Source organism: Somniosus microcephalus, chromosome 24 (genome assembly GCF_052327205.1).
Source record: "Somniosus microcephalus isolate GS21.2 chromosome 24, FLI_Smic_1.0, whole genome shotgun sequence".
NCBI lineage: Eukaryota > Metazoa > Chordata > Chondrichthyes > Squaliformes > Somniosidae > Somniosus > Somniosus microcephalus.
The window spans coordinates 6593393-6605168 of record NC_141010.1 but is presented as its reverse complement, the minus strand read 5'-3'; the positions used below and the strand labels follow the sequence as shown (position 1 = coordinate 6605168).

Below are 11776 nucleotides of genomic sequence, written 5' to 3'. Positions count from 1 at the left end.
GAACATGAACTTTTTATGATTTCCCATGTGAGTATATTGCAGTATTCTTTTGGCCACCGTACCTTGGGTCGGTCCTGTGTCCTCCTCAGGGCTTCTATCGGGTTTTTTTTTTCAAACTTTGATAGTTACTAGTGGAGGTGCAAACACACACACACACATACATACACACACACACAGACACACACACACACACACAGACATACACGCGCACACAAAGTAAACAAGACTTTTTTTGTAATCTACCACTTGTCTGTCGATTGGGAATTTCAGCAATGGATGGAGTGGCGCAAGTCTCAGTGATGTGGATGATATCATTTTTCAAAGAGGCTCGAATTCCGATTTCGCGTGTAAATGACAGATGCATGAACCCCGGCCAGTCTGCGGCCGCAGGTTAACCGACGGCTATCAGTTTGGGGCAATATTGTCGATGAAAAAAAAATCACGCTGGTTCCAAAGTGAGAGGATGCAGATCGAAACAAAATCACAGATGATGCTGCAAAAGGTAAGGCGAATATTAGCACATATTATACAATTGATTGTTTTCCAAATTCGACTAAATGATTTTTGTGCAGAAATTCAGCAAAATAAATCCTCAGAAAATAATTAGAGACTTGTTGATGTCAGTTGGACAGTATATTTATTGTATTTTATTCTAATGAGCCTGTGTTTAGAGACTGTAATGTGATGCAGCTGTGAAAAATTATTTCTTCAATTTAACTGCGAGTCCGTGAGTTTTTGGCATTGCGTTTCTGCTTCACATGTCTGTTACATAATCAGCGAGCCAGTTATCCCGTATAGCTGTGGCTTGTTGACAAATCTATAATTGTGTTTGGGGACGAGTTCTGTTACATGGTAATGTTAAATGAGCTTGGTGATTGTTAATCTTTTCTCGAGGGTCGCTCATTGCGTGAACAGTTTTATCGGGAGCAGCAATTAGGGCCGTCAGTGTCACCGAGAGTGACGCACTGACGTATTATAATTGTGTTGTAATAGTGGTGTTTTTCCTCCTATTGTGTCTCACGATTGTTAATAATTTGTTCTGAGTCGAGCATTCGGTGCTCGAGTTACAAATTCATACGCTCACGATGTGCGACAGGTTTTTTTCTGTTGGAGAGCATTAGGGTTTCAGCTTACACCGATAGTGGATAACAGTACCATGATATAATATAAGATGGCGTTTAGATGATCGTGGTTTAGAATGTTTAGCAACCAAGAGGCCCAGTAGCTCTGCATTGATATAATATAAATCTACCAGGGCTTTTGCTGAGGGTGGGAGGCGGGGGAGGCGGGATTTCTGGCTCTCTGCTGCCACCTTGCGTTCCACTTGGCCGAGGAAGTCGGAAAATAATGGAGCAAAAGGGACATGCTGCATTGTATCTGCAGAATATGGAAAGGAACTGAGCTGCATAAACGAGCACCGACGATGTATATTTATACATCGTCTGGGTGTGTGCGTGTGCATGCGTATTTATATATAACTGAAAGTTCGCAGCGATTTTCATTATTGGTCTATGTGCTTTTCAGTAGCAAGCTACCTATTTGCTTTCCCTTCATTTCTGTCTCTCTCAATGCAACAATTGCACTAACTAGAATGGAACTATTAATGTTTGTGATTTTATTTTGTTGGCTGTTCTGTTCAAAGAAAAACATAAGCTCAGAGTATTTGAAAAAGGGTAGATATAGTACACCGCAACCTTGTCGCAGTGGTCTGTACGAATGTAAATGTATTGTGATGGTCAGTTAGCGGCTCTCCCAAACGTTCTACTTTAATAGCAGCCAATTCGTATTAAACAGAAGTGCCTTTTGGAGGAAATTCCAGGGTTATTGAAGAAATCGAATTTTGTGTCAAAGTTAATCTGCAGTTGCGATTTGTAAAATTCCTGTGCAAACAGATCTCATGGGAGCAAATTCTTGGCTACCTCCTAATAGCAGCAAATTGATAGCAAGGCCTGAATTTGCTGTTTATCCCTGCACAGATAGCATTGCAGCAAGTCAGTCCTGTTATGTGCAAGGCCTACCATGTAAAGCGTAACCAGACCACTTATAAACGAATTTCTGTCTTTGATGTCCCCGACCTATTGCAATAAACAAGATCCACAGAACTTCCAACACCCCCTTTAATTTTACCTTCCCACACATTGAAAGAGGATTTTAAGCTCTTTCCCTGACAAAGAGACGTTGAAATTGACACCAAAAGTAAATGGCGATCTTCGATGACCAGTAAAAGGGAACATTGTCGGGGTGGTGGGAATATCTAACTAAGGCTTAAAGCTAAAATATTTGGTGAAAGGAACAAATTGTGGCTCGAAGCTGTATTCGAAAATATGTCTGATTCAGCAATCAAAACTCAGATGAAAACATTTATATACCGGATTTGTTTAAATGACAACTATGAGATTCCTTGGAAACTCAGCGTTGGAACAATTGTGCTGGGAAATAGCTATAATCTTACAACTTTTGTTCTACCTGGTTTTATAATTCCAACTCTGCTTATACTGAACTTATTTTAAAAAATAATTATGAATAAATAAAACAAAACTTATATTGATTGGAACGCACCCTTGTAGCTTACAGGGATTGAGGCGATAAAATCAGACGGTATCAATCATTTTACAAATGACACCATTAGAACAAAATGAACCTAAAGTTACAATAAAGCTATGTACTTGGGGACCAAATGTCTAAAAAATGAAAAGAAAGAATATTTAGCAAAAGAAACTGAACATCAGATAGCAACTGATTTGAGTCAGTTGTCTCCGAGTGTACTAATGTTATTTGAAAAGGTTGCAATGTATATGCAGAGTCTTCATATCATTGCTCTTTAAAGCTTTCTTGGAAATTAGAACAAGGAAGTAAAAAGAATAGAAAGTAAAAATCTAAGATTTAAGTTGGAGACACTTGGTTTGATTGCAGTAACCGCTGCTTCAAGAAGTAATGCCAGACTGGGAATCTCTCAGATAGGAAAAGTTTCGTCTATGCTTTCTCACCCTGCTCAAAGAGACACGTTTGCAGAACAAGAAAACTACCCGCATCTGAAACTGAACCAGTACCAAGAGGGAAGCCTTTCTTTAATTTCTGCCATGTGCTCACTAATCAGTTTATGATTCTTTGAAACAGATGTTTGAAACCAGGAAGTGGTGCGTTCCAGAGGAACTGCTAAAAATAAGTCCTAAAGTCCAACACAAACTCTCTGATACTTGCAACATTTAATAGTTATAAATGGTTAAATAATTATATCTATTAAAAAATATATTTATTTTCATATAAAGTGAAAATGGCTAAAACTTGGTTTGATTTTTTAAAAACTCGCTAATCACACAGATGGACACAACATGTCTATTTTTTGAATAAAAGCCATCTGGTGAATTTCATGAGTAAAGTATAAAGATTTATACATAGAAAAGCTGAAATTTGAATAAAATACACATTACCAAATTCATATATTACAATGCAAAACTATTTTATTTCTATAACGCATAGTTTAAAAGTACAACACAACATAGATCAGAAGAGCAACATTGAATGTTATCTGAAGTACTGTGCAGCGATCTATAAATATAGGCGTGTATCAGTTTACAGTCTGTGTTTAGTCCTGGATATCACCCGGCATCGATTAAGCACTTAATGTAAGTGACTTCAAGTAATATTCGTACATATATGTTTAAATACACGGAATAAGTCTGTAAATGGTGTACTCACTGAGCTAAACAAAGTACATATAAATATCGCCATACTTCTGCCAGCGAAAACCGTTCTTGCTGCTTTTGGGCGCAGACACTGTTTTGTTTTACAAAGGCGGCCACTGTCTAACAAGTTGGGTTTCTAATGAATTTTAAGCCATTTTCTGTGTTGTTCCCCGTTTGTCTTTGACACCAAACTTTTTTTTTAAAACTCTTCGCAGATGTTATTCCGGGAACTTTTAAATATAAAATTGTAGATTCTTCGTAGCGAATGTTTGTGTCCAATTCCGCTGCTGAATCCCTCCCGGGTTTTTGGTCTAGTTGCCTTTTTCTCTTTGGAAAGTTTCTTCCGTTCGCTTTGTGGTTTCAATTAAAGGTTAAAAGTTGGTACTTTGATCCCCTTTTCGTGTGTCTCAAAGTTAAACCGCATCGCATTCTTACACAGCGAGAAAACTGCAACACAAGCACAACAAACGACTATCAGGGACTCTTGAGTGCTTAATACACACGCCACCGAGATATTTATACACATATACAATGCAATATGCGAACGAAACTCTGATGGTAAATAACATGGGGAGCTGGAAATATCAATGGAAACATTTTATATGTAAAGCAGACCGAATGCATCTTTAATTACACAATCACAATGCAAGCCAGACCGGTAAGAAACCTCCGATTGAAAAGGGAAGAAGCAATAAAATCGAGTTAATAAGTGTTTAGTGAATTATTATCTGAATGCACGGATACTGGATGGAGTGTTATTTTGCTTGTTGGTTCAGTTTGAGGGGTAGATTGTTTCACTGCTTGCACGGGCTTGTAAACTAATGTTAAATAGATGCAGAACTTTGCGCATTGTCATGCTTTTTTATCCCTTTCGGTACAGAGTGAATCTAAAGATGCTGTGTTTCTGTTGATTATTTTTCTCTCTCTCTGTCTCTGTTTGGGACTTTTCCCCATCACATGTGCCGGTTTCTGCTAGCGTTTCTGATTCATGGATAAGTCCCTCATGGGTGCTATTTTCCTATCAAACAGTATTGCCATTGGTCAGTCGATGATCAGATGGTTATATTTCCTGCTGTCCTTTCTGGCACTTGGCCATCCCGAATCAAACCCATCTCGCTAACTGCTAATAGCACAGGCACTTGGACTAATACATAACAAATCATAACACAGCGCAGCCAACAAATGAGTTCGTATTTTGTGAACTCGACTTTCCCGGTGACTCTTGCCAGTGGGCAGGAGTCCTTCCTTGGGCAGATTCCGCTATATTCCTCCGGTTACGACCCTTTAAGACACTACCCGGCCACATATGGGGCTACAAGCATGCAGGATAAAAGCTACTCATCACCCTCTTACTATCAACAAGCCAACGGCGCGTATGGGTGCAACCGGGCACCCTGTGATTACGGTGCCCCCAGTTTTTATCGGGAGAAAGACCCTCCTTACGGCGCCTCCTCCACCAGCTCCAAATACCACTCACTGGAAGACCCAACGCATTTTAACCCCGACCAACGCAAATCCGAGTGCGCACAAAACAGAATTGTATATGGAGAGGTGGACGATCAGAAGAGGTCGCTTCCCGTCTACCCCTGGATGCAAAGAATGAACTCCAGTGGGGGTAAGTTTGCACTTTAATACTTTTTAGTTTCACATATTTGTTGAAAATAAAAACTTTTTAACGCATGCTTACATTGGACATAGTGAGAAAGAGCAGAGATGAGCACTTAATCCCTTAAACCCCCCTTTCTTAGAGCCGAGCATTTAACATTGAATGATTTCAGGAGACTTTAATACATTTCACTGTGTCGGGTTTCACATTAAAATATGAGTTGTTGCATATTTAGAGATTCGGAATAATTCATTAAAACTCAACGTCTGGAAGATAAGATTAATATGTTTATGTATATAAAATGTGAGTCTGGCCTGCACTAACTATGGGGCAAGATCAGTTGTTCTTTCCTAAAGATTTTAATGCACAGCTGCCAGGCCCACCGGTTATAAAGTCTTAATCGGGCAGAATGCAGCCATAACATGAATGGGAATCATTACTTATAGTGTTTCAGATCGAAAGTGCTCATCAAACAGTCTATTATGAAACTGAGTAGCTTAACATACAACGTCCAATATAATCAATGTGATTCACTTGTTATTTATCTGCTTCAGTATATTTCCATATTAAGTGTAATAATCAACTTTTTTTTATTCCCCCCCCCCCACCCCTCTCTCTCCCTCTCTCTCTCCCTCTCTCTCCCTCTCTCTCCCTCTCTCCCTCTCTCTCCCTCCCTCTCCCTCTCTCTCTCTCTCACTCCCTTTACTTTTCCTGGGAAGCCTCAGCCTTTAATCCGAACGGACGGCGCGGGCGGCAAACCTACACTCGGTATCAAACGCTGGAGTTAGAGAAGGAGTTCCACTTTAACCGCTACTTGACCAGAAGACGCCGGATAGAGATCGCACACGCACTTTGCCTCACAGAACGCCAGATCAAAATCTGGTTTCAGAACAGGCGCATGAAATGGAAGAAAGAGAACAAATTGCTCAGCTCCTCGCAATTAAGCGGAGAAGAAACAGAAGAAAAATCCACAGAGTGAAAACCACAAGAGATAGAATGAGAGGGGAACGCTATGCAGTTCTTTATTTAAAAATGAATAATGAATATTAAAAGTTTACATTGTGTTTGCTGTTGCGCACCAGTGGAATTGTACATTTCTGTATGTGTTGTAAGATTTATTATGGAGTTATGCATTCCTTTGGTCTAGCCAGGCAGGCATTGTTTTCACCTTGGTGTCAATAGTTTAAAAAACACTAGGAGTATTCCATGAATTCTGTATCTCAATTGAGCTGCTGCAATATTGTGAATTTTCTTTGAGGTTGTTCTCAGCTCTCTAGTTAATTAAGGTGTATGTTTTTTTGTGCACTGTGAACACAATTTATTTTATGTATGTATGCGTGCGTGTGTGGAAATGTGTGTGCGTGCGTGTGCAGATTACACAATGAGGTCTAAATATTGTATTTTGGATTGTTTTCGCGAGGAAAATAAAAGCAAAATGTCTTAAGAATTGAGCAAGAGGTTATTTTTTTATTTGTGTTTTTGGTTAAATAAACGTGATTGTGTTTGTAGCGTGTGTAATGAATTAAAAAACTGAAGCATCCGTATCTGGAATGATAATAAAAGTTTTTCTAAAAAAAATCAATGCTGTGCATTTTTCAATTGGAGAATCATAACGTCCATAAAAGCCATTGATGATCTGAGAGAGAGAGATGGTAGAAAGACTAACATTTTCAATATCGCTACTCATTGCTTATCCAAGTCTAGGTTGCAATCTATCACAAAACAAAAGTTGACAATCCTCATTGAATTTCTCGTAATTGATTTATCTCTATGATTTCCCTTCAAAACTTATTTAAATTTCATTCCAGTAATCAGCTTACTGCTGCTTCTAAAAATCAGACTGGATTATACAAACATTACTTGGCTGTGGGTAGGTTTGCAAAGCTTTGAAATTCACAGCCAGATTGTTTATTACAGAGAGAGAAAGCTTTTAACAACTGCCTCTCTTGGTTTCAATTATTTTATTCACTGTTACACGGTAGCCGTCTTGTTAAATGCACGACCCATTTATGACATCGTCTTGTTAAGGCGCATTTTTAAAGAAGGGGGTTGAGTACAAACGTCCTTTAGTCATAACTATGCATGCCCGCAAAAATCCGCCAGATTCAGTCTGGTGAATGTTCGCATTTAAATCCTTCCCCACACAATAATATAACATTTTGCCACAAAATACTGAAGTCGCTCTGCTAATTATTCACCGAACCCTCTAGGAGGTGAGTTTTACTGAAGGACTTGTGCCGATCCGGTAAAAGATCGTATAACGATACTGAGGTTATGTGTATAAAAATACCGAGGAGAGGATTCGTCTCTCCGGAATGTCAATTAATATTATTCATTTAGCATTTAAGTCAGAATAATTACACGGTAATTTTAATAAAGCAGATTAACTCCGAATGGTCGAGGTGGTACAAAGTAGTTCAAACGTGTATTTTCTTAAGTTAACTCCTTCAAAACAGAGTAATGAAAATAAATGTGCTATGCGCACAGCCCATGAAACATAAAGGAGTGCACCCAAGGTATAAATTATAACTTTCTAAGATTCAGTCTGCCCCTTGTCTCGAAAGGATCTGTGTAATTTTAAGAACAAAGTTTTTCTTTAATAGATAGCATATTTTATTCGCACATATTACCACATTTCAGAACGAACTTCAATCCCGCAAACACACTGGAACTATAACATGTAGCAAATAATATAGCTCACATCGACAGCACCAAGCGTAAGTCAATGAACGCGTACATTTAACTGACTAGTCAAGGATGGCAAGTTAATTGTTTTTAAATGTATCTGGTCAAAAAACGAAATAAATTGCTCCACTCCAAGTACAGCTATAAAACGTGATTTCCAATTCAATTGCAAGATAATTGAATTGCCGTTTTATGCTTAGCATTTTTGATTTTTTATAGCGCTTTTAAACAAATGCATTGTCAAAGGTTAAATAAAATAGGTAACAAAATGTAATACAATACTATAATTTATTGATTTTGAGGAAGGTAAATTTAAAAGGTAACTTTCTGTTGTGTTATTATTAATATAATAATACCAATGTTAATATACAAGCAATGACCTTAATTCGTGTAATTTAGGCGGAGCCCAGTAGGTGGCGCACTCTGCAAACCTGGCCACCATTTGGAGCCTTGCATTCACATGGCGTAACGATTCTCGGATCGTCATTATTTGTAACCATAGAGCATGAATTACCCCTTGAGGTCATCAGTGAGAATTTACGACTGGTCAACAAAAGCACGTGATTCCGACTCGCACCCCCCATATTTGGCCGCATACAGAAGCGAACGAAGTACAGTCATTTCTATAATTCATTAATATATCATAAATCGTGCAGGACTGGGTTATAACGACTAACAACCACAAATCAACCCAAAAAAACCCAAATGAGCTCTTACTTTGTAAACTCATTCTCCGGTCGCTATCAAAATGGCCCGGATTATCAGTTACTTAATTATGGGACGAGCAGCTCCGAGAACGGACCATACAGGGACTCAGGCACCATGCATTCAGGCACTTACGGCTACAACTACAATGGTATGGACCTTAGCATCACCCGTTCAGCCTCATCTAACCACTTTGGAGTGGTTAATACAGAAAACTCCAGAAGCTATCCTCCAGCTACAGAAACCAGGTTCAGGCAAGCAGCGAGCTGCACCCTCTCATCTCCAGAGCCCCTTCCTTGTTCCGGCAAGGACAGTCACGGAGCCAAGGGTTCCCCATCCGACCCGACTACCTCCTCTAGTTCAGCAAGTAATTTTACAGAAATGGACGAGGCCGGAGCATCCTCGGATACCGAAGAGGGCACTCAAGCCAACAACAACAACCATCCCAGGGCACAGCAAGAACCAACACAAGCAACAACACCAGAGCAGCAGCCACAAATATTTCCTTGGATGAGAAAACTGCACATTGGCCATGGTACACTTTCAATTTCTGTTTATCACTCTAAATATTGCTCTGTGGTCAGGTAATTCATGGCGTCCTATTGTGCAACCTGGGTGACACAAAATGTGAACAATTTGTGTTTTATTGCTCGACAGAAACTTAACTAAACATTTTCCGCAAATTTAATTTAAATCTGTAAACCACAATTTTATAACGTGCATGAAAAAAATAATGCGCAAGTCGACCAACAAAATTCAGCAAATATTAAAATAATCGTATATAATGCGGATAAATTATAAATATTATATGATATCTATGATGCTAGTGTATAGAAAGCTGCGACTTGTATTGCACGATCAGCATAATAACAAAGAGCACTGTGCAGTTACCCTGGACAGTCAGCTTTGCTGTGATCCATTTTCCATGGATCTGTTTGCAATTTCAGACAATTTAAAAAAAGGTATGTGTGTGTGTGTGTGTGTGTGTGTGTCTGTGTGTGACTGTGTGTATCTGGTGTGTGTGTGTGTGTATGTGAGTGTGTGTGTGTGTGCAGATAATTGAAGCACAGCCGTCAAGACACAGGTTACATAGTCAGACAATGAAAAGGAAAATGATAATTAATAGCAATTCAGATTGGGGACAATGTACTTTCATTTTGACATACATGTCCGGAGAGGCCCCGGGGAAGGGAATACTGCAACTTTCAAGGTCTAAAATTCTGATTTTTTTTAAATGAATCTTTTTTTAAAGGGGATAGATAATTTAGCATGGATAAAAAAAAACCTGCCTGTATTTATTAACAGATGGTGTGGGTGGACCGGACGGGAAAAGAGCCAGGACTGCTTATACTCGTTTTCAGACGTTGGAGTTGGAAAAAGAGTTCCACTTCAACAGATATCTAACCCGGCGGCGGAGGATAGAGATTGCCCATGCTCTGTGTCTCTCAGAACGGCAGATCAAGATTTGGTTCCAGAATCGACGGATGAAATGGAAAAAGGACAACAAGCTGAAAAGCATGAACATGACGGCCGGAGCAAGCGCCTTCCAACCCTAACACACAACATGTAAAAATAACAGACACCGTGCATCAGTACTGTACAGCGAGGCACCTTTTTCCCCGCGTGTTGTTAAATATTAAAGACGACCTAAACTTTTCTGTGGTACTGCTAATAATTTTTTCTTCTTTTTATTCTGTTGTGTTGTCCTTTCGCTGTTAAATGCTTATTGATGTCTTACATATGTCTGTGTCAGTGAACTGTTGGTGCTTTCTGGGAAAAGTAGCATGTTTTTTTGTGGATTGTAAATGGTATAACTTATTTATAATTGACACAAGTTGTACAATTTGATCTTCCTTCCCTCCCTCACGCTGATAAAAAGCTAAACTCTTTGCTCTTGCACTATCACCTTTCAACAATATATACACCTTGTAAGTTTCTGTCCTTATGCTGTCCGTGATTTTAAGCAACGTCCGTATGTCGAAATTCCATGTAGAATTCTAATCATTGTTAATACATGTGGATAGATTCTAAAATCAGCGATGATTGTACACGATTATTTAGTGAGTTATAATGGTTGTAAATAATACAAAAAAGTTTATAATGTTGCCTATAGCTAGTCTGTAATGGGCAGAGTGATGAATGGCATATTTTCTGTGGAAATCAACGACAACTATGTCTAGCTCCTACAGTATGTTGCCAACAAGCTTTTTGTATCTGTTTGTAGCTTAATTCGAAATAAAGTAAAAGTTTCTCATAACCACCCCTGATCTCTGTGGTGTAATATGTCGAGTGTGTATAAGCTGGCATCTTATCACTTGGTGCAATACGGGTTCTACAGTATCTGGGGAATCCCTATTGTTAGTATCTAGTACAATAAATATTATCAGGCATGTTACATTTGAATATTGCTACGTGTTTTCTGATATCTTAACTGTGCATTTTATGAAGGCACATTAACAGCGTACATAATGATATTTTTTATTAATTAGCATCTATGATTGCTTCTCGTTTTATATTTTGTAGTTAATTCTATAAACTATTATTAGAACGTAACTTTACCTGGCTCTATTAGTTAACCTTTCATCTTAAATCCTAAAGGTTATCTAACTGTTACTGTTTGCGTGCGCCGCTGGGTGTATCTCTCTTATACTTTGAAGGCGGCATTTGTGTTACTTAACTTCTTGGATTTTGGAATTTCTGGATCTAACTGAACTCGGCATCCTCTGTTTAAGCATTTTCACAGGATTGTTTTCTATTCGCTCTTGTTGAGTATATTCGATAAAAAAAGGGTCCTCAGACTTGATTTCTACGCCATGACCCCAGAGAGTTGTACAGTAACAAGATGTACTGTTTAGAAGTTTGTCTATACAACAAACTGCACGCGCTCTTTTTGTAAATCTGGCTTCATTTTGTGCAACAGGTAAACCTTAGTTTAGTTTAAACTCAACTTACCAAAAGAACGTCCACGTGCTTATCTGTAGTTGATAAGTCACACAGCAAATGTTAGCTCTATCCTGCTCCCCTTGTGAATATAGCAAACTACATATACAAGAAGTCGGTATGACATTGGGATGTCAAATGAATTGGGTATTTA

The 11776-nt window shown here is 38.7% G+C and overlaps 3 protein-coding genes and 1 long non-coding RNA gene across 4 annotated transcripts in view; 3 read left to right on the top strand and 1 right to left on the bottom strand.

Annotated features, from left to right (window-relative positions):
* The first annotated feature begins 65 nt into the window (after positions 1–65).
* The window catches only part of hoxb3a (homeobox B3a), a 46944-nt gene continuing 35233 nt past the window's right edge, over positions 66–11776 (top strand). The window contains exon 1 of the mRNA XM_085966151.1: positions 66–502. The gene's annotated coding sequence lies outside the window, so the exon portion shown is untranslated. The remainder of the gene's footprint in view (positions 503–11776) is intronic.
* LOC147101001 (uncharacterized) lies at positions 3440–11735 on the bottom strand. Its single transcript, XR_015073431.1, has 2 exons — positions 11635–11735; positions 3440–4133 (listed from the first exon to the last, which is right to left on the bottom strand). It is a non-coding gene; the product is annotated as an uncharacterized LOC147101001 (long non-coding RNA).
* Positions 4854–6874, top strand: hoxb6a (homeobox B6a). The gene is made up of 2 exons (XM_085966158.1): positions 4854–5301; positions 6012–6874. Exons 1-2 carry the CDS (start codon positions 4869–4871, stop codon positions 6269–6271), a joined length of 693 nt encoding a protein of 230 aa, XP_085822284.1. The 5' UTR covers positions 4854–4868; the 3' UTR covers positions 6272–6874.
* hoxb5a (homeobox B5a) lies at positions 8458–10942 on the top strand. The gene is made up of 2 exons (XM_085966159.1): positions 8458–9217; positions 9988–10942. The coding sequence occupies exons 1-2, from the start codon at positions 8683–8685 to the stop codon at positions 10236–10238; spliced, it is 786 nt and encodes a 261-aa protein (XP_085822285.1). The 5' UTR covers positions 8458–8682; the 3' UTR covers positions 10239–10942.